Raw genomic sequence first — 21,677 nt, 5'->3', positions numbered from 1 at the left:
TTTGCTCTCCCCTCGCCCTGCAGGAGGCTTAAGGAATAACCAGGTTCCATCCGCCGGCGGTGGGGGAGCATGGGTGCGCGGAGCGCCAGGAGGAGGGGGCTATCCAGGGCGGTCTGCCTTCTCAATATTGCCTTCCTGAGGACTCGCCGGCTCAGGAAATGCAAACACGGCCCGTGCGTGATCGGCGCGCGCCCACGGCCCGAGCGGACCCCTCCCTGCCCCACGCCCCGTGGCTCACACTAACACGCACACATACGCGTGCAAACGCGCACGCACAGAGCCGCGCGCCCCCGCACACCGAACCAGCCCCGGGCTCCGCCAGGTGCCCCCACCCTGCGGCGCCCGCCCGCCCGCCAGCCCGCCAGCCCGCCAGCCCCTGGAGCACCCCTCGCTTCACCCTCTCCCGCCTGCGCACACGCACGCGCACGCACGCAGTCCCCGAGCCCCCGCACCGGGCGGGGGCGCAAGCCGCAAGGGGCTGAGGGGCGGGGGGCGGGGGGCGGGGGGCGGGAGGGGGGGCGCGGGCCAGGGAGCAGCCAGCGGAGTCCCGGGTCTATCCCGCGCTCGGCTTCCGCGCGCTGCCTCCCCACGCGAAGGCTCTGGTCTCCCCCTCGGTTTCCGAACCCGAACAGTTGGCGCTGAAAACACTTTACTCCTCCTCCTCCTCCCTCGAGACCCCCCCCCTCCCTGCAAGCCATCTCCCGTTCCCCACAACAGGCCGGAAGAGTAAACCCCCAAACGCGGCCAGAAGCGGCTCCCAACTCTTCGGCGGGAGCAGGTTGGAGGCTGGATTTCGGAGAGACTCTGGATTGGGGTCCGTCGCCAGCCCCTCCTCCTGGATCCGGCTTGATTTTCATGTTTTAAAAGAGGATTTTTCTCTTTACCTTTGAACACTCCTTTTAACAAAATTTCTGGAGGAGCTCGGTGAGGAAGATTTGGGGGGGTCTTGTTTTAAGGGGGAAAAAGCACCGAGGGGGCATTTATTAATTTTTCCCGGGTGTTGGAATCACCCTTTTTCGGAAGAGAGAGCGAGCGATCGAGAGCGTGGAGGGAAGAGTGGAGAGGACCCGCGAAACGCGCCAGCCCGAGCCACCTCCTTCCCCGCCGCCCCCTCCCCACTCCCCCCGACACACACTCGCTCGCTGGCTCGCCGGCGCGCGCACACCCCCCGCTCCGGACCCGCACCTCGGCGGGCGCCACACTCTCGGCAGCCCGAGCCGCGGCAGCCGCAGCGGGATGGAGGCAGCGCGCACCGAGCGCCCCGCAGGCTGGCCCGGGGCGCCTCTCGCCCGGACGGGGCTCCTGCTCCTGTCGACGTGGGTCCTGGCCGGCGCCGAGATCACTTGGGGCGCGACGGGCGGTCCTGGGCGCCCTGCGGCCCCGGCTTCGCGGCCGCCGGCGCTTCTTCCTCTCTTCCCGCGGGCAGTGGTAAGCCAGTGGCCGGAGGAGCTGGTGACGGCGCGGAGAGGCGCCGCACTGGGGCGCCGGCCCGGACCAGAGCCTCTGCCCCAGCCAGGCGGCGGCAGCGGCAGCGTTGGAAAGAAGCAGGGAGAAGCCGGGGGACCATCGCCGGCAGGCGCGCGTTGGGGACCAGGCACCCCGGCTCCGGGAAAGCCTGGCGGCGCGAGGAGGAGTCGCCGGGAGCAACCCCCCAGTGCCCTGGAACGTGGGGACGCCCGGGCCACTGCCTTGGCCGATGGTTCCAAAGGAAGCCGCCCCGTGGCCAAGGGTCTCCGGGAGGAGGTGAAGGCGCCGCGGACCGGGGGGGCGGCGGCCGAAGAGCTCCGGTTGCCCAGCACCTCGTTCGCGCTGACCGGGGACTCGGCCCACAATCAAGCCATGGTGCACTGGTCGGGACACAACAGCAGCGTGAGTACCCGCCCCGCGGCGGATCTGTGTGTCTCCTGACAGCAGGGCAGAATGGAGGGCGGGAACCGGGGACAGATAGTTGCTCGAGGGTCGAGGCAGAGGCGGGGGCGCCCTGACTTGTAGCGAGAACAGATTCATCCGGCTTCCCCCACTCCCCCAACAGGTTAGCGGAGTTTGTTGTAAGATGGAGTGTACGTTTGTTTGCTGGAGACCCTAGATTTGGGGCCGCCCGGATGGGAGAGGGGAAGTGTTTTAAAGATGAGCAGGGGAGGGATCTGTGGTCCCTTTCCCTGGTACTCGGCTCTGGGAGTCAGTTTTCCGGTCGGGAGCTTGGATTCGTGGGTGAGGACGCGGCCTGAATTGGCGAACTGACGGATTCCTGCGACCGCCAAGCTTCCCCCCTTCTGCCCTCCACTCAACCGAAAGGGAACCCAGGAGCTGGAGGCCGCTCGGACCCCCAGACTCCTGCCGGCCTTACGGTCTTTGCTTTCTGCTCCAGGCGCGCTTTCTCCCAGCCCGGGGGGAGGCTGCGCCTAGTCCGCCCGAGCGCGGGCCTTCAGGTCACGCTGAGCCCCCTTCGAAACCCAGGCTGCTGCTTGGGAAGCTACAGCAGAGACAGTTAAAAAAAAAAAAAAGTTTAAAGCGTGAAGTGAAATTCACCGCCCATTCCTCACCCCTCACCCTTACGCATGCACCAGCACACCTAAGTCTCTGAGCAAAAACAAAAACAAAAACAAAAACAAAAACAAAAACAAAAACAAAAAACAACTCGCCTCGGCCGCTGCGTCCCACAGCACAAACGGCTCCCGGAGAGGAGTTGGGTCCCCGAGCTTTCTGCGCACCTCTCCACCGGCTTTCTCTCTGCGGCCGGGTTCCCCTGAGAGCAGCTGTACCGACAGGTGGCGCCCTTGAGTCCACTCCGGCGGCCCCCGCGCACTGGCGGCCGGGCGTCGGGCTCGGAGCACCGGCGGCCCGGGCAGCTACTGCAGCCCGCAAAGCGTGCCTCCCGCCAGGCCCCAACGCTGTGCAGCCACGCCAAGAAACGGCTGGTAACGCGGTCTCTGGCGGAGGTGGTGGGGGGGGGGCCTCCCGCGATCTGCCCCCACTCCTCTCCAGTCCCCGGCCCCCCACTTTCAGCCAGTCTTGCAAAAATCCTTTCCGCTTCTCTGGCTCTCCGGATCAAATCAGAACCCGCCGCTGGGCAGAGTCTGGAGGGTGATGGATGTCTATAGGCAGCTTTGGGGAACTCTTTTGATCGGAAAGCACCGCCCCTCCCCTTTGTGTTTCTCTTATGACTGGCATTAAAGATTTCCCTGGAAAATTCTAGCCTTATTTTAAAGGGAGCCTGGGGGTGTCACAGGGGTAAGGAGTGAATAACAGGGAAGCCACGAGTCCGCAGAGCGTAGACGTCGGCGCTGCTCATGCAGATTTCCTGGTTCTTACTGACACACAGTACGTAGCGGCAGCCCAGGCAGGGTACAGAGGCCGGGGTGGAAGGATGTGTGCGGTCTGGCTCCCCAGCGGTGCGGTGGCTGGCGTCATCTGCCTCCATCGAAGACCTCCATGGCTTCGGAGCGCACAACTCTGGGCAGGGGGAGGGGGTGGGTATGGCGTGCCCTGGCAGGGATGGGTGATTGAAGACTTGCAAGTCCCCAGAGGAGAGAGGGAGAGGGAATTCTCTGACAGCAGGTGGTGTGAATCTCAACTAAGTTTTAGTTTGATAATGAGGAAGTGTGTGTGTGTGTGTGTGTGTGTGTGTTCACGTTCACACTGGGCAAGAAGGATGAGGAGAATGTGTGGAAGTGAATGTATGTCTAGGAGGAGGCGGTGCTGTCCTCACATATCTATGACTTTATTACTGTCACATTTGGACAATATAAATTCACTCTGCCTAAAGAGTTTTATTCTGTCTGTGCTTTAATTTTATGGATCATTTTTTCGTGTGTTGATTTATCGATGGCACTTTAAAGAGGATCCTTTTTGCAAACAGTAACATGTGCATGGCCTTCTCTGGTCATCTTCCAGGCAGATGTGCAGCAGAGGAAGTGAGGGGACAAGTCTAGCCCTAGCCAACCCCCCAGGGGAAATGGCTTGTAGTTGAAAGAGGGGTAGAAGCTCCTGGGGGTGGGGATGGACCTTTTTGCCTTTAGGGACAGCAGTGAGATTTGGGCAATCCAGGAACAGCTCTCAGGATGCTTACTGGTTGTGTTCTTGGCCAGTTTTAACTGTCCAAGCAAAGGACAAGGCAACACACGTTGGGTACAGGGACCCCATCTTGTTGTCCTGTCCTTCCTTTCTGGGGGAGAGGCACTACCTCCTGGGACCATACTGTATAGACAGTATCAGCAGGAAAGGCTTCATTGAGGATCAGGTCTGTGCTGCTCTGAGGGAAGAGGGGAAAACATGTTTATGTGGCCCTGTCTTTGAGAGACTTTAAGGAAATACCCTGTGGGAAGAACGGGGAAACCAGTGTCTGTAACATTACTAGGATGGTTTTATTCCCTGTCCCCCTTTCCTGAAGACAATGAAAGAAGATGCTATAAATTAAAGCCAGGGTGAGGAGTGATGGGGATGATGAACTTTCTGGAAGCTTCCCTCATCATTGGTTTCAAAGTGGAGGGAGATATCCTGGCACTAGACTCTTTTGGCATGAAAAGAGAATTCCCTCTTCTCTTCTGACTTTCAAAGTACTAAACATGTCCTTTTCTGGGAAGGCCACCAGTTTAATTGTGAACACATTGGGGTTTCCTGGTCTCCTTCCAAGTGCCTTTGGTGGACCTCATCCTTGACTTGAATTCCCATGGGGGGAGGGTTTTCAGTCAGTCCATATAACTGAAATCAAAGTCCACTCTGACATTTTGGCGCCAGGCATGCAGAGCTGGACATGGTCTGCTCCATTTGTCCAGTTGTGCCCAGGGATGTCAGGGGGCAGGGGGAAATCCTTGTCCAAGGCTGTAGTCATGGATTCACTTTGGTTCAAGGACTGTGGTCAGATAGCTTGGGGGGGGGGGGGCAAAGAAGGAAGTGCCCAGAAGGTTTGAGCCACGAGCTGTCAAGAAACTGCTGGAGACTGGATCCCTCTCTGACCCTTACTGCCCTGCCAGAGGTTCTGGGGAGATGTGAGGGGACTTGAGCTTGGAACCTCTACTCTAGAGAGACATTTGCCACCCTCTCTCTGGCAGTCTCCAGCTGGGCTCCTGGTGATTAAGGGGCAAGAGAGTGTTTCACAAACACCCAGAGGGAGTTCCATCCCCACGGCGTGCAGGGAAACAGAAAAAAGAAACATCATTCTGCCCTTTTCCTTCCAAGGAAGGAGGATGCCTTCTGTTTGCTCTGTGAATTGGCAAAGCAAGGCTCTGGAGACTGGAAAGTTGTGAAGGCGACAGTCCACTTCTCCATGCCCCCTCCTCCTTGGAGTAACCCTGGCCAGGGATCCCCCTTTCTGGTGCTGAGCTGAGAATGCTGATGTCTCCCTCATTGACCCCCCCCCTTTCTTGCCAGCAGCTCACTGGCAGTGGAGCACGATTTGCAGGCTTCTACCCCTGCAGTGTGTGTCTGGTTGGAATGACTTGCCAGATACTTTTCAATTAACGTGCCCAACAGTGCACCTTGGTGAAGAGAAGCGGGGAATGCTGATGATTCCAGGTCCTCTCCGGATCCCCCTTCCCTAGCACTCCAGGAGGTGGAACACACAGATGTTCCCAGGCGGGATTTCATACCTTTAACTAATTCAGCTGGACTGTGTTCTAAAATATTTACTCCTAATGTGCAAAATAGTGACAGCTTTGATCAGATTAATTGTATTTCACTCACTGGAGCAGCTAATTGTGGCTCTCAAACAGATTTTTCAAATGGCTTTTGGCTGGATTGTCTCGCCTTCATCCTCCCTGCTCACAATTCTCGTATCACAATATCTTAATGCATTTTGCCTTCTCAGAGGCTTAATAAAGAAGTCTGCCACTGAAACTGTTCTTCCGGGGTTTGCCAAAAAGAATCTGTTTTTTAATTAATATTACAAGGGGAGCCTTTCCTTTGGGATGGAGCTGGGACAGAACAGTCACTGTTGGCCTGGGGTTGGGGGTGGGGTGGGGCGAGGAGGGGTCTGGACTCAGGCTATTTGTCTCTATTTGTCTGCTCTGCATTTCTTCTGATGGCTGGGTTACAGGGTGTGATTTACTTCTCAGATCCTGCGGTGATTTCCAAGGTGAGCAGAATTTGCAAACTCCTTAACTGGGAGGTCTGATTTAATGATTGCAGAGATGCAGTGGTTGGAACTTGCTTGGTAGTTGGCAAAGAAGGAGTGCTGGGAAGTGGCTTCCTCAGTTGTGTTGGATTTAAGAGAAGGGGGAGCAGGTTGTGGCTCCAGTGGCAAGAAGGCTCAGGGGGCACAGGGGAGAACTGCTTTTTCCTCAGGCTGTGTAAATCTCTTATTGTCACTGGGGAGTTTTGGAACTGGATGATGGGTGGGGCCTGAATCACCCCTTAAGGAGCAGAGAGGTGCACAGAGCCAGACCTGCTGAGTTAGGGGCTGTGCCAGGGGTTCATCCAAGGCTAGGTACATCTGAGGGTTGGTGGCTTGACTCACCTGTTGATTTCCTGCTTTCTTTGGCCTCTGGGTAGGCTTGAGACTTTCCTTCCAGCGGGAAAAAGTCGAAGGGTCATTTTTCAGCAAGCTTGGGAGGAAAGGGGTCTTATGGAGTTGGAGGTGGAAATATGGGATGTGAGCATCAGCCTGCCGCCTTCGGTGGGAGGAACCGGCATGGGGGGAGGGGGTGGGTGGAAGCTGACAAGCCATGCTCACCTCCTGGTGTGGGGGATGACAGAGAGAAGGGTCTGCATGGTGCTCTGGTTTTGCCCGCAGTGAGTGAAGATGAGAGGGTTCTGCCTCCCATGGAGGAGGGACTCAGCCTTATTCCACCAAGTGGGTGAAGAGTGACAGCCTCAAATCTTCTTGGGCAGAAGCGACCAAGGAATTAGAAGTTCTTGTCCCTTGGGATGTCAGTGATTTCATTCCTGGGTTCTCCATCACTTGACAGTTACTGTAACCAGGCGTTTTTCAGGGAGTATGTCTACCTCCCGGCTCCAGTGCCTTCACCTTCTTGGATTCAAATCCAAAGTCCTTTAGCCTGGCGTTCAGGGCCCTTCACTGAGTATGTCCTGGGCCTACTTCTCTGCCTCTCTGTCTGACTCTTTCATGCTGGGTTCCTTCACTCTAGCCAAGGGAGCGCCTTCATTGTCCCAAGCTCTGCTGACTACGAGCCTTTGCCCTTGAGGTCTTCTCCACTTGGATTGCCCTTCTTCCTCTATTGAGATGCCCCTGTGTTTCATAGCTCTGCTCTAGATTAAAATGCGGTGTCTTTACAGAACTTTCCTTAGGAGCATTTGTTTTCCTTTTTCCTGATTAGAGAATTTAAAGACTGTACCACACACAGAATTATGATTTAGTTGAGTACTTGCTTATTTTAATTTTGTATTATTTTGTAAGTGTTTTTGAGGTGAGGGATGAGGGGTGAGGATGAAATAACTACAACCACCTCTCCCCCACCCCACAGCGTGAGTTTTGCTCTTCTCCTCCTGGCATGTGGCACAGGCCTTGTCCCATGGCTCAGTACACACTCGCTGAACTGACTTCAGGGAACCAGGCAATGCCTCAGCTGCATGGAAAGGACAGGCTGACACTGTTTCTTAACAGCATTGAGTTTATATACCTGGTTGATTATTTCATGTATAAATTTTGGCCCAAGATCTGGAGGCATCTCTATGCCACTAAGTGAAAAGATAGAAATAGGGACTAGACAGTAATCCTGGCTGCTTCCTCTTGGACGTCGGAGATCAGATAGACTTACAGAAGATATTTAGCCATTTGCTGAGTGTTTCTTATGCGTGCGACAGTGTTCTGGGCAATGTGCGGCTGGTAGGGGAGCGGTGGAGGGAGAGACAAACAAGGATCAGACAGCATTTGCCTCACGGTCCTTCCAATATGCTTTGGATGTGAGAATCTCTCAGTAAAGTTGAATAACACATGACACCAAGGTAGAAGCCATGGGGGAAGTGTGGTTAATTGTTAAGCAGTCATTTCAGGCTATGAGCTCAGAGGACAGAGGGTCCCTGGGGGAGGTACTACAGCACTGAGACTCACAGAATGTCAAGGATAGAGGTGCACATGGGCAATTGTCTTCATCAACTCATTCTGCATAGAGATGAGGGGTAAGAGACTCAGACAGAAACATGGCATCCTGTGGTCTGGACTCTACTGTTCCTTTTCTCTGTATAGCCATCCCTTACTCACTCCCAGGTTTCTCCTTTCTCCTGGGGCTTACAAGCCATTTTTCTTCCAAAAGGATTTTATGGATTTTTGCTCAGGGGAGGTAGGATGCTGCCCATTTTATAGGTAGGATAGACTGAGGCTAAGTACAAATGTATATGAGGCTACCCAAAGAGGCCCAGGATTAGGTGTGTCCCTCTGATTCCCTGACCATGTCCTACATCCATCCCACCCACCCGCCACTGTATGCCATAAATACCAAACTCCTCAATGTCGGACAAGCTGTATCTTCCTAACTGTCATTAATGGGGGCCTCTTATGAGTCACCTCGTTATTCGAGTTAGTGAGTGAATTAAGCCTGGTTGCATCACCAGGCACATTTTGCTCATTTATTTTGATCAGTGTAGTTGGGGTTTAATTATTTATGGAAATGCTTTTCTTTAGAGTATGCTAATAAATGTGCTGTAGTAAATTTGGAAAAAGTAATGGAGTCTAAGAACTTCAGGATTGCGCAAATAGCTTTCTGCTGTTAACTCCTTGCTGGGGAGCAGAGGAAACCGTCCCCACGGGGTTGAGATGAGAGGAACTTGGAGCACAGTGGGGCTGACCACCCAGGACTGTTGGCCAGCAGAACTGCCCGCTGCTCCGTGGGGGGCCTGTTGCTTGGCACCCACTGGATAAGAACCCAGTTTAGGGGGGAAACTGGAAATAGAGCTAGATAGGGCAATCAAGGATCCTTTTAGGCTGCACATTGTGGGTTACTTGGTCTGGGTGTGAATTCATACTTGGGGGGGTGTAGTCTCACAAATGCAATCTTCTTCAGAACTTTGGGGGAGCAGTCATATAGTAAAGAACAGCATAAGTTCTGGAACCAGGTGCCTGGGTTCAAATCTTGCCTTTGTCTCTTCCTAGCTGTGGAAGGGCTGGCAAGTTGTTATTCTTTCTTCACTGTTTGTTCTTCTATAAAAAGAGATGGGTCTTAATAGTCCCCCTCATATTGGGCTGTTGGAAGGATTCAGTGAGATCATGAACATGGCAAAGTGCTTAAAAGAGGTGTCAGGTGCGTGCTAAGCCCTCCATTTCAGCGGTTTGCTTTGGTTGTTATTTTTATATGGGAAACAGCTTTCCCTTCGTTTTCAGATGGAAACATTGAAGTGGAGGAAGGAGGTTCCTGCTCCAGGTTTTCCACGGAGCAGATGGCAAAGCCTTGGCCAGACCCTCCGGGAGATTCTCACTTCAGGCACCTCCCGTTGGGGTCCTCAGGCAGATGAGTCTCTGTGATATCTCTCTGAGTTGTGCTGACACAGACAGTGGAAGAGATAGAGAAGCGAATGACTGGGGCCTTTGAAATTCATTTTCAGAATTTGTAGTAGAAGTGGTTAGAGTCACATAGTTAGAACAAGGTTAAAGATCACGCTAATAATTCTGGTACACTGAAAAGCCATTAAAAAATAAAAGAAATTAAAGAAAAGATCACACTAATGAACAGCTTACATGCTGGACATTTAGGGCGGGATTTCATTGAAGGGTTAAGGAAGGTGCCCAGACAGGTGAAGAGTAGCCTCTCTTGGCTTGGGCATCCATAATTAGATCTCACAGCCAACCTCGGAAGACTTCTTGAAGGAAGTGAGTGAGATGTGTAGCTTCAGGAAAGTAGGAGAACCATGGGCTGCTGGCAGGCTGGGTGGCAAATAGAGCCCGCAGGGCCAAAGACTCATCTACATGGAAACCATAGGATAGACCTCGGTGTTTCAGCTTTGCTCCTCCTCTTGATCTCCTGGCTCTCTCTGCTTCGTGCCTGGTGTAAAGTGGGACTAGCCATGACCAGAACTATCTGCAGAATATCTGCAGCCTCCTTCCCAGAAATATCACACTGACCAAGCCACTAGTTATTTTGTAGTGATTTCTACTCATCAAGATCAGGCTTGTATTCCCTTCCCGCCTGCACCCTATGTACCGAGACTGGAACCCGAGATCCCTCCACAGACACTAGAGGGAGTGTTGCCCTGGGAAAGAAGTGAAAATAAATAGGAGGAAATAATAAAAAACAATGCGGCACAAGGAATTGTCCCAACGGAGAGAAGAGGAGAAACGGCATCCTGCAGGTGCATCGTGGGAGGGGGTGTTTGCTGACCCATAGATGCGTGTTGATCGGCTACAGGGCATTTCAGTCCTGGGTGGTTGATCATTCAGCCGCTCCCCACAGAAAAAAAGGAAATGGGTGTTTTGTTCAAATACGCCCATTCTGCAGTCATTTGACCCATCACTGATCCAGTGAAGACTCTAGAATTATATTCAGCAGGAAGTGGTGCTCAGGCTTGGTTCTCCTGTCTCTTGTGCGTTTCTCCCTCTGGGCCCCTTTGCTTCCTGCGCCCACGTGATGTGCACAGGCTGCTTCAGTCAGTAGAAGCCTACTGAGTTGAACGGAATAAATACTTTCTTAAATACTTAAAGCTGTCTGGGTAAAGAATGAGTGTCTTGAAGGGATGGGCTCTTCTTGCTGCTCCCCAGGCCTAGGCCCTGCACCCCTGGCCGTCTCTGTTCTCTCTCACCAGGGCTCAGATCCCCCGTGCCCGATTTGGTAGTGCCCAAGTCTTCGTGGCATCTCTGGTGAGGTCGGCAGTTTCTCTTCCAGATGGCTAGAATCAGGTTAAGGATTACACTCCTGCCTCAGAAATGAACTTTTTCTTTCTCAAATCTGTTCTCAGTGGGAGACAGAGAACAATTACTGAGTTGAACATTTTTTCAGGGCTCGAAAAGTAGCTGAAGGCGCCCTATCTGAATGTGATTACATGTAGAGGAGGGACTTGTTACAATAAGAGTCTTGGAACCAGAAAACTGGAGATGCAGAGAAATGTGTTTTCCAGGGTGGTGGTAGGTAGAGGAAGCTATTTTGAGAGGCAAGAGTGGCGCATATCACTGGTCCTGTCAATGTTATTCATACTCGAATGCAAATTTTTGACTGGAAGATTTCTCATGACCCTGAAATGTCTTTTGGGTTATGAGAAGGTCCCCAAGCAACAGTGACTTTGAACAGATCTCTGAGCCTCAGTTTCACTGGCTGTTAAGTTGGGATAATGGTGAACTATTGGATTGTTGGTAAGCTTAGAGACAGTGCACGTAAAGGGTCTAGTATCGTAGGCTATTATGTTGGTTAAGAATGTTCTCATGATTTGCCTAGGCAGGAAGTGGGGTAGGTTGAGTGTTTGTCCATTTGCAGCAAATCTGTTGGTTCCCTGCCCCTATCCCTTTGGCATGCGGTGTTTATCTGCATGCTGGCCTGACTTCTAACCACCAGTACCAGGGGCTGTTTGCCCACTGGAACTCTCTTTGATCAGTGTCAGGGAATTTATTCCCATCAAGGGATACAGAGCAACCACTTATCAAAGACCAGGGGAAGTTGGTGGATAAACACCCAGCTCCCTTACACTTTGGAGTAGAGTAAATCTGAGACTTGTTTTCCACTGGGATTAAGCCCCACTTGCCTACTGTGGTAACTTATTTGCTTTATGAGCTACCTTCCCATCCCTCTCTCATGTCCCCACCCCCACAACAGTATTTCTTGGGGTCACCTCCCAGAAAAGCTACTTGAATTCAAGTCTTCGTTTCAGGGTATGTTTCTAGAGGAATGGAAATGAAGATACCATGGTTATTTCCAAGTGTGTTAGTGTGGGCTTTCTAGAGAAAGAGAAGCAATAGGATATGTATATATATATATATATATATATATATATATATATGTACATACATACACACACACACACACACACACACACACATATATATGTAGGATATGTAGCAATAGGATATGATGTATATGTAGGTAAAAGAAGTTGCTATAAGGAATTATCAGACACTATAAGAGGAACCAAGTAGTCCTAAATCTGTAGGTGGGAAGCTGGAGACCCAGGAGAGTTGATGTTGTAGTTCCAGTCTGAGTCTGAGTTTGAGGGCAGAAGACCAGTGTCCCAGTTTGAAGATAGTCAAGCAGAGAGAAAGAATTATTTATCACTTAGCCTTTTTATTCTAATCAGTCCCTCATGGCTTGGACGAGGACACTCACATTGGGAGGGCAATGGGCTTTACTCAGTCTATTGATTCAAATATTAATCTCATCTGGAAACACCCTCACAGATACACCCAGAGTCATGTTTGGCCAAATATCTGGGTATCCCACTGCTTAGTCAAATAGACACATAAATTTAACCATCACACCAAGCCAAGAATTTCCCTCAGACTCTTCTAAAAGCCTGCTCAGGGCTCTCCCATGGTAGGTATTGGATGTGGGGAGGGAGATGAAATCACTCACCCTACTTCTGTGAGGGTCCTCCTTTTGAGTTGGCTCCCACCAGAAGAAAGGAGCTCATGCTGGAGTTATACTGAATTGCAGGAACATGGTGCTGGGACTCTGAGGAGGAAATGACATCTCCAAATTAGTGTTCCCTGTCATTTCTCAAGGATGAGGAGCCTCATGTCACCCCAGAGCCTGTGTGGGGTTTTCATAATACACAGAGGCTTCCTCTACCATCATCTTGGCAGATGATGTCCTGCCTGGGAATGGGAACAATTCCTCTTTTTCTAAGATATGGTCAGGATTTGGGCAGGGAGCAGCTGAACTTGCCTTTATTGCCTTTATTATGTTCAGCATGTATTATGTTGGAAAGACTATTGGCTTGGGAGCTGAGACCCCTAGATTTGGGTTTCTGATGTACACTAACCGTCTGCAGCCAGGTCACCATTTCTTAAGTGTAGGGGAATAAAGACTCTTCAGTATATGTCTATGAATAAAAATTGTTTTTTTTTTTAAATGGGTGCATTAGTAAGGAAGGAGTTTAGAATGATGATAAAAATACCGGAAAATGTTTCTTTCAAGCATGCATAGATTTGGTCTTACCCAGGCAGGTGAGCATTCATTCATTCATTCATTCATTCATTTCTTTCTTTGCATAGTGTGATGCTAATTAAGGCATTGAATTTTCTGGGATTCTGATTCTTTATCTATAAAATGGAAGAATTGCATAAATTGAGACAGGCCCATCTCAACAAAAGTAGATGTGATATTAGGTCAATCATTTCTTTACGTGTGAAATGGGGACAATCCTACTTGCTCCCTTTATGTCACCATTAAATAATGACATAAGGCACCTGGAAGCACTTGAAAAAGAACACTTCTCAAAGCAATATGAACAGGGGTGATATGCATTCAATGTGTTAGTTCACCTTACCTCTCCTTTACTAAGCAGCCAGACATCTTCCCACAACAGATTTGAGACCATGTGCACCAACCATCTCGTTTTGCCTTCTCCCAGCAGAAGTGATCCACTTCCATTAGTACACATACCATGGTGTTAAAAACCTCGGGCTTCTTATTCCAGGCATGACATACAATTTATTTCAAGTCACATCTGATATAATAAAATTCTCAGATGGGAGTGTCATTTGGATGTTTAAAAAAAACGTTTGTTCCAGGACTTGACCTGGAATGATTGCTCAGTCTTATTCCTTTCAGATAATCTGAAGGATTTGGGGAGCATCTGCTCTAATATCTGGTGATGCAGACTGGACCCCCCCCAAAAGCTTGTAGTCTTGAGTGTGGGAAACTCCTATTGGGAGAATGTTAGAGAACAGAACAGTGTGAGATGCTTAGGAAATGCCTCAGATATAATCTAGACCACAGTGAATGAAAACCAGTAAAATATTGAGAATATTGAGAATATTATGCTTGTTTGATTATTGACAATACAGTCAAGTAGTCTGGTTGACAGTCCTCACAACCAGATCTGTGTGACATGATGGGAAGCATCCCGAGCTTTGAGATCAAGATGATTTTATGTTCTGACAGTTGCTCAGGATTCTACCAGATGAGTAGTTTGGGCTCTAACTTTCTCATATAGCTCTTTGGTTTTGTCTTGCATTTCTAATTGTTTTATCTTCCTCCTAGACAGAAGAGACATCTGCTTCTTTACCATTGTGCTAAGATATTCCAGCATCTTAGTTGTATTATTGGATGTTCTAATTTGTACTGATTTCTTTCTCAGTCTGCCTTCCTGTTGCCATTTACTCTTTTCTATTTGTTCTACTCCTGCTTTAGTCGCTTCTGTTTCTTGGGCTCCATTCCTCTTCTCTTGGGGTCTGATTTTCATTTTCATTTTCTTTTTGTAGACAGGGTACAGTAATGTCCTGACTTATTCCTGTGTCCTGATACAGATATAATGATTTCTTTTAATTCTCAGAAGATCCTGGCTTGGATGATAAATTGTATGGCTACCAAGTGCTTGAGCCTTAGTTTGTTTGTTTGTTTGTTTCCCTCATTCTTGACATGTCAAAAATGTATTAGGCTCTCACGTTGGTTTGATGGTTTATCTAGACATAGAAATCTAGGGTCAAAAAAATTTCTGTTGAATCTTTGAAGGACTTAGATTACTTGCTGGTTTTATATCATTTGTTAATTTTGGATTATATGTGTCTCTCTCCCACTCAGGATGGATGAAGGTAGGGAAAGGAGGTGTCTACCATGGGCCACCTGTGGCTTTGTTCAGGTTAGGGATGCACAACCTTTAAGGAGACCTGATGCATTACAATCAGATTTATCCAGAATTAGCAACAAGGTTTGGGGGATGGAATACTGCAGAGCAATGTGCCATAGACACTTATTGTCTGAATACCTTTAATATAAAACTCAGCCCCCAAAAGAGTAACATTGGCCACTTTTCATTTTAAAAATATAAGATAGATTTTAAAAATGTCATCAGAATTCAACGAGTATTTGTGGAGCTGTGTGCCAGGTACTGCTGGGCTCTGAGTATATAACGGGTGATCAGGGCTTGGAGGGAGAGGTTCATGATATTATCAAGGATTACACTAGGCACATTTAACTTGGAGAGGACAGAGAGGCAGAAGCAGATGAGCTAGGATCTCAAAAATGCACTGAGTTAATTAGGTGAAGAAGAGAGGGGAGAATGTTCTGGGCACATAGCTTCTGGGACATGAGGGAAGAAGGTATATGAAAGAGACAGAGAGAAGGACATTGTGGTTGGGGTACAGGATTTGTGGGCTGGATTGAGAAGCAGCTAGACAGGCAGGCATGGGTGGGTCCAGGAGAAGGAATTTACTCTATAGCCCAAGAACAAAGAGGTAAGCCCATTGGGAGGGTTTAAAGTAGGAGAGTCATATCATTAAATTTGCATTAAATAAAACTACTCTGATCACCCTGGGGGTTAGACAGGGAAAAGGAGACCAGACTGTCCCTATAGCTAGCATGGTTGCCGTGGAGGTGGGTGAGGGGAAGCCAACTGAAGAAGGGTTTAGCAGGTAGAGTTGTGTTGTTGGTTTCCCTATAGAATTCTTCACTCCTCCTTATAATTCCTTTTGTACTGGGCCCTGGGAACGCCCTTTCTCTGGGGGTGGGGCCTTCCTTCTCTGCCTCCTAACTTTGGGTTTGGCTTTGTGACTTGCTTTGGTCAATGGAAGAAGTGCCAGTTCCCAGCTTAGCTAGCAAGAGGCCTCATGTGCCTACCTGCTCCCTTGTGCCTCTGTAGTAGCTGTGAGGAAATGTGCCCAGGTTAGTCTGCGGGTCCTGGGAGAAGAACGTGACAAGTCCTACACAGTCACACTCAGCCAAGCCTTGCCTACATGAGCCCAGCCTAGCCAAGAGCCACAGAACTGCCCAGCTAGGTCTAGCTGTGTCCACCAACCTCCAGCTGCCTATACAGTTATGAGCATAAGTGATTCTTGGGAGAATAGCGGTTGAGATTTGAGTGGTTTGTTTCGCAGCATTTGTGCCGCAAAAGATAACTGATACAGCAGGTAAAATCGTCAGAACTTGATAGATCGGATGGGGCAAATTTGTGCAAACATAAAAAGTAAGGCTCACCTATATTTCAAGGTCATTAGCCTCATATGTGCTCAGGGCTATACTTAGGTGTGTCTGCAGTGGTTTCCTGCCCCTCACCTCTCTTTATAATTCATGGCTTTTCCCACAGCTGCATGAGGTAGGTCAGAGGTCATGGTCCAAAAGAATTAATCTTCCCCCTTTCTCCCTTCTCTCTCTTTCTAGCAGCCTGCTCAGATTCCAGCAGAGCATCAGAGCCCAGGGGTTCTCAGGTCCCTCAACAGGGGCCTTCCAGCCACAACACTCAGTGTCTTCTTGTTGGTTGAAGTCAGTTTCTGTTCTAGCTGTGAAGATGGGATTTCACTTCAAGTGGGGAGAGAAGAGGGACCGGGGATTCTTCTCGGTCTTGACTGATTATTTAAACTATATTAGTTCTGATAAAATATTTAGCTTTTAAACAACAAATTTAATATAGGGAATTGTGTTTTATTTATTAATTGCAGTTGCAGGGAGATTGGTAGGAGTTGTGCTAAAGTGCACTGTTGTGATTTTGCAAAGTATAGTAATTACTGTAATATTTTGTTGAATTATTAATATCTACTATGCCTACAGGAACATAAGCTTCTGCAGTCAAATTCATTTCACGATTGCCTTTTCCCCCTCTGGTTCTGTTTTGTGTTTTCTTCTCTTTCTTGTATGCTTATGAATTTTTTAAGAAACAGAGTTGGAAGGGCAGGGTTGATTACATGGTGTGAAACACCATTGTCACACCCCATAACTGAACATAGGCAGGCAGTGGAGAAAGCCTGTGGTTTCCTGTTGGTCTCCGGCCCCAGCCAAACCTGTCAGCAGTACCAGACTGAGGGACGCTGAAAGGGCCATGTCTGGAAAGGAAGGACTCATCAGTGCACCTTTTCAGGAGTTGAGACGAGGGGAGGAGAGAGCCAGGAGGCCATGTGTACGCGCATGTGTTATGTGTGCACATCTCCAAGCAGGGCTGATCTTTCTTGTGGGCGGAGTTGGCAGGGGTTTGGATGCAAGTGTGGAAACAGCACTAGCCTCCTTTATTAATTGTTTCAGCCACTATTACTTACTGTCTGTTATATTCTCCAGCAAGATCATTGTAGATGATAATGGTAACGATGCTGATGGTGATTGCTTAGGTGTGTGGATGGGCTTCTGCTGCGGTAGGACTCCAGATCCAAGTGCGAAGCACTTGTAGGAGTATCCCTTTGGTTGTGATTGTATTGACGTTGGAAGACCAGCCTTCACATCACCATCTCCCAGCTTTTTATAATGGCCCAAGTCAGTCAATAACCCAGACTCAAGTTTCCTTATCTGTTTCATAGGTGCAGGAATCAAAATGCAATCATATTTGAAAGGGTATTTATAAACTCTCCATTTCCAGACATCTTTAAGGGAATGCCTTTGTTAATAGATCATAGGAGAAGTTGCCTGTACTTGTGGCCTGATTTCTGAGGGACAGCGGGAAGTAGTCTCTGCTTGATTTTTGTTTTTGTTTTTGCTAGAAACTGCACAATGAAGAGTCATTCCTTTGGGTTAAACATTATCCTCTGCAAGATCCTCTTAAAATACCAGGATTTGAGAGACAATATTTGAAAGCTGGAAGGAACAAATAATGATCTGACCACTTCCTTTTCCAGATATGGAAAGCATGACCAAGTGAAGTTGCAGAGTGATCAAATTCACCAAGATGGTAGAAGCACTCACACCCATGTCCATCTCCCTGACTCCTCATTCAGTGCTCTTCCTACAAGACCTTGAGTCTTTTCTATTCTCCATGAAGTTCTCAGTACAGTTTAGGGCTCTTTCTCCCAGAAGGGAGCCTTGAGCAGAACGAACACATTCGGTGACTTTGGGGAGACCCAGGGGAAGGGGTGCTCTAGGTAGCATAGTAGTGTTTGGGTAAGGTAGACCTCATGCCACCTCTCATTGACTCTGTCATGTTGGGCAGGTTACTTTTTTTTTTTTTTAAGATTTTATTTATTTATTTGACAGAGAGAAATCACAAGTAGGCAGAGAGGCAGGCAGAGAGAGAGAGAGAGAGGAGGAAGCCCGCTCCCTGCCAAGCAGAGAGCCCGATGCGGGGCTTGATCCCAGGACCCTGAGATCATGACCTGAGCTGAAGGCAGAGGTTTAACCCACTGAGCCACCCAGGCACCTGGGCAGGTTACTTTTCTGCAACCAGCTTCTCTCCTTTATAAACCTGGGATTATAATCCCTATTTTATACAGGTGTTATGAGGAATTAGTGAACTCGAAAGGCTTGGCACAGTTCCTGCCCTGTGGTGCAGGGTACTGGAAGGTGGTTTTTAGATGGTAAGAGGTCCTGAAGATTAACGTGGTCTACCTCATAGTTGGTCTCCTCCTGAGAACCATTTTGGCTACCGTGAGTGTGTGTGTGAAGGGGAGAGGGAAGTTGCACTTTCCAACCCTGCCATTGCCCTTCCCCAGGGTGTCCCAGGAGAAAAGCCTGTAATGGCCTGGGGGAGGAGCTAAGACTTACCAACTGGCCCTTCTTTCCTCTTTTGTCTCAGGCAGCTTTGCAGACCTGGCCCCATTTAGATGTCCCCCAAAAGGAGTGGGGATGGCAAGAGGTGAGGATGACCATCTTCAAAGATCAGCAGATGACTCTGAAGAAGGGACAAAAGGACTTATATCTACATTTTGGATGTGGTTCTGTGTCATATGGGTCTCCTGTCCTTGGTTTAAGTTACTAACATGGTTTCCTGAAAATAGGTTTCAAAATTTTTTTTTTTTTTAAACTGAGAGTTTATCTTGCTTCTAACATGTCCATCCTGAATCCCTCGTGAGCTGGGTAGGACCTGTTGGTTTCTTGTGAATTTATGGCAAGTCAAGCAGGGACCCCCACAGGTTAGCACTTGGGCAGAGGATGGAATTTCCAGAGACAGAAGGACATCTGAAACACCCCGGAGACCGTGTATGCTCTCAGGCCCTGGGGCTGGTCCAGCATTTGCCTCAGGTGAAATAAGAAAAGAAGGGGACCAGGGAAGTGTTTTCAGGTCCCCTTCCCTGTTCTTTTCCTCCCCTCTGCCCAGCGCTGTCCACTGTCTTCCTTCTTTCAGCACTGGGAAAATATTCTAACATCAGTCCTGTGCTGCTTCAGTTCCCTTTCCTGAGGCCTTTGTGTTTTATTAAACCTTTTCACAGCTTTACTGAGGTATAATCGAAGAATAAAAAGTGCATGTATTTAAGGTATACATTGTGGTATTTTGACATCTGTATACATTGTGAAATGATCAGCAATATCAAGCTAATGTATCATCACCTTGTATAGTTACAATTTTTTTTTTGTTGGTGGTGAGAACGTTTAAGATCTATTCTCTTAGCAGATTTCAAGTATGTAATATGGTATTATTAACTATAGCCACACTGCTGTGCATTAGATACCCAGAATTTATTCATCCTGTATAATTGAAGCCTTGTACTCTCTGACCAAGCTTTCCAAGTTTCTCCTACCATCTAGCCCCTGGCAGCCCCCTTTTTACTCTCTGCTTCTAAGAGCTTGACTTTTTGAGATTCTGCATGTAAGTGAGATCACACAAGATTTCTTTCTGTGCCGTATTTTACTTAACATCGTGGCCTCCAGGTTCACCCACATTCTCACCAATGACAGGATTTCCTTTCTTTTTAAGACTGAACAATATTTCATTATATATGTATGTATATACATATATGATATATATATTATATATATATATTACATTTCCTTTATCCAGTCATCCTCTGATGGACACTTGGGTTGGCTTTATATCATAGATATCATGGATAATGCTGCGACGAACACAGGAGTGCAGATCTCTCTTTGAAATACTGACTTCTTTTCCTTTGGTATACCCAGAAGGCGTTTTAGGGATAGGGACTCCTGAAATCTTAACCTGTACTATTTGTCTAACTTTTTCACCTTTAGGACTGGCCTCAGGAGAGGGAGTCTGGTGCCGTTTCTAACCAGAGATACTTGTTTCCTTTCTGACCCCCTGAGCCTCAGAACACTACAAGTTGCTGAGGGGGATGGCTCAGACCGGAGGCTGCCTTTCATCTCTCTGTTGGTCACCTGCTGCCTTTTTTTTTTTTTTTTAAGATTTTATTTATTTATTTCAGAGAGAGAGGAGAGAGCATGAACTAGTGGGGGCAGGGGCAGCAGAAGAAGAGGGAGAGAGAGAGGAGCAGACTCCCCACTGATCAGGGAGCCCGAAGCAGGGCTGGGTCCCAGGACCCTGAGATGATGATCTGAGCCAAAGGCAGACACTCAACTGACTGAGCCATCCAGGTACCCCTTGGTCACATGCTTCTAATACTGTGTTTTCTTTGGTTAAGGAGGCAGGGAACTGGGGAGAGATCTACTGTTTTCCCTGCCTCCTCCTCAAATCCTATTTATTTAAAAATATATATGGAATATAACAATTGCCATTTAAACCATTTTGAAGTGGCATTGCTGAGCTCCCTTTGCCATTATCCCCTCGCCGAGCTCTCCCACTGCCCAGACAGAAGCTCTATACATATGGACCCGTGACTTTCCATTGCTCTGAATTCTCGTTCTCAGTATCTGAGCAGGTATGGGGGCTTCTAGTTCATTCCTTGATTCTGTCTTCTTCTACCCCATCTCCAATCTCTCCCCCTTTTCTCTTTTCCTCCACCACAGGGGCCCAGGTTGCTGGGGACGAGAAGAAGGCTTATAATATTCAGGGCTGAGAGATGGGCACTATCGCCATCTCCACCCCCCTCATTTTCCATGTTCTCTATTTATGAAAATCATCACAGTTCTGACTTTCAGAGGTCTGTGCCTTCTTCCACCTCCAGCTTATTCTTGGCACAGGTGCGTTATGCGAAATCACTGACAGGCTGGCCCCGGTGTCCAGTGCAGTCTTGTTCTTGGGACTTTGTCTCAGCGAAGCCTTTTTTATGGGAGTTTTGTTTCTCTACAGCTGAGATTGGAAACAAACATACTCCATAGTTGAGCTGTTACCGTCTGTATTCTTTGTTATCTTTGTCATTAGAAGCAGTGAATGATGATGAGCAATGTGGTTTGGGCACTTTTATGTGTTTACAAATAACGTATATCATCCTGCAATAGTTCAGAACTCACTGTGAGCAAATTCCGAATTGCGCTCCCTCACTGTGAACAGAGAACAATTCAGCTTTGATCTGGTCTTCTGGGGACTTCAAACCTAGGATAAGGACATGTAAATAGAGGCAGAGGGAAATGTTAAACCAACACTGGCACCCAAAGCGAAGCTTTTGGGGAGGCGATCTAACAATTACCAAGGACCTACTGTGTGCCAGGTGTCTGTCTTGGGTGCTTTGTAAGTGCCGTCTCCTTTCCCTGTGCCGGTGAACAATGAGTTGGGGCCACTGTTGTCCTGGTCCCTTACAGATGAGGAAACCGTGATGGAGAGAGGTTGCACAGATCACCAGGGTCACACAGCCAAGAAGCTACAGGGTAGGTAATGAAGTAGAAGAATGTGCCTTTTGAGAAGGACAGTCCACTGAGTCTGCTATAGTATCGACGTAGAAAGGAAAGGGTGATTGAGTTTGGGTATGGGGATGGACTGAGAGAACCACAGCGAATGGCTGGGTGGAGGGGTAGGGAGGCACTTTTATTTCATTCTAGAATGATATAACTTTATCAAAATCACCGACAACATCTAGTGTATTCCCACTGTGTGCCGGA

At 48.6% G+C, this 21,677-nt stretch overlaps 1 protein-coding gene across 2 annotated transcripts in view; it reads left to right on the top strand.

The window, feature by feature from the left end:
- The first annotated feature begins 620 nt into the window (after window positions 1–620).
- The window catches only part of SORCS3 (sortilin related VPS10 domain containing receptor 3), a 580,244-nt gene continuing 559,187 nt past the window's right edge, over window positions 621–21,677 (top strand). The window contains exon 1 of one of the 2 annotated variants that reach the window (XM_032880553.1): window positions 621–1,869. In XM_032880553.1, coding sequence (XP_032736444.1) covers window positions 1,237–1,869 — 633 coding nt within the window. In that variant the 5' untranslated portion in view covers window positions 621–1,236. The remainder of the gene's footprint in view (window positions 1,870–21,677) is intronic. The other variant, XM_032880561.1, reaches the window with a different exon arrangement.

The sequence above is a fragment of the Lontra canadensis genome, unplaced genomic scaffold (assembly GCF_010015895.1).
Source record: "Lontra canadensis isolate GAN:19392208 unplaced genomic scaffold, GSC_riverotter_1.0 scaffold3, whole genome shotgun sequence".
Lineage (NCBI taxonomy): Eukaryota > Metazoa > Chordata > Mammalia > Carnivora > Mustelidae > Lontra > Lontra canadensis.
This window is presented reverse-complemented; position numbering and strand designations above follow the sequence as displayed.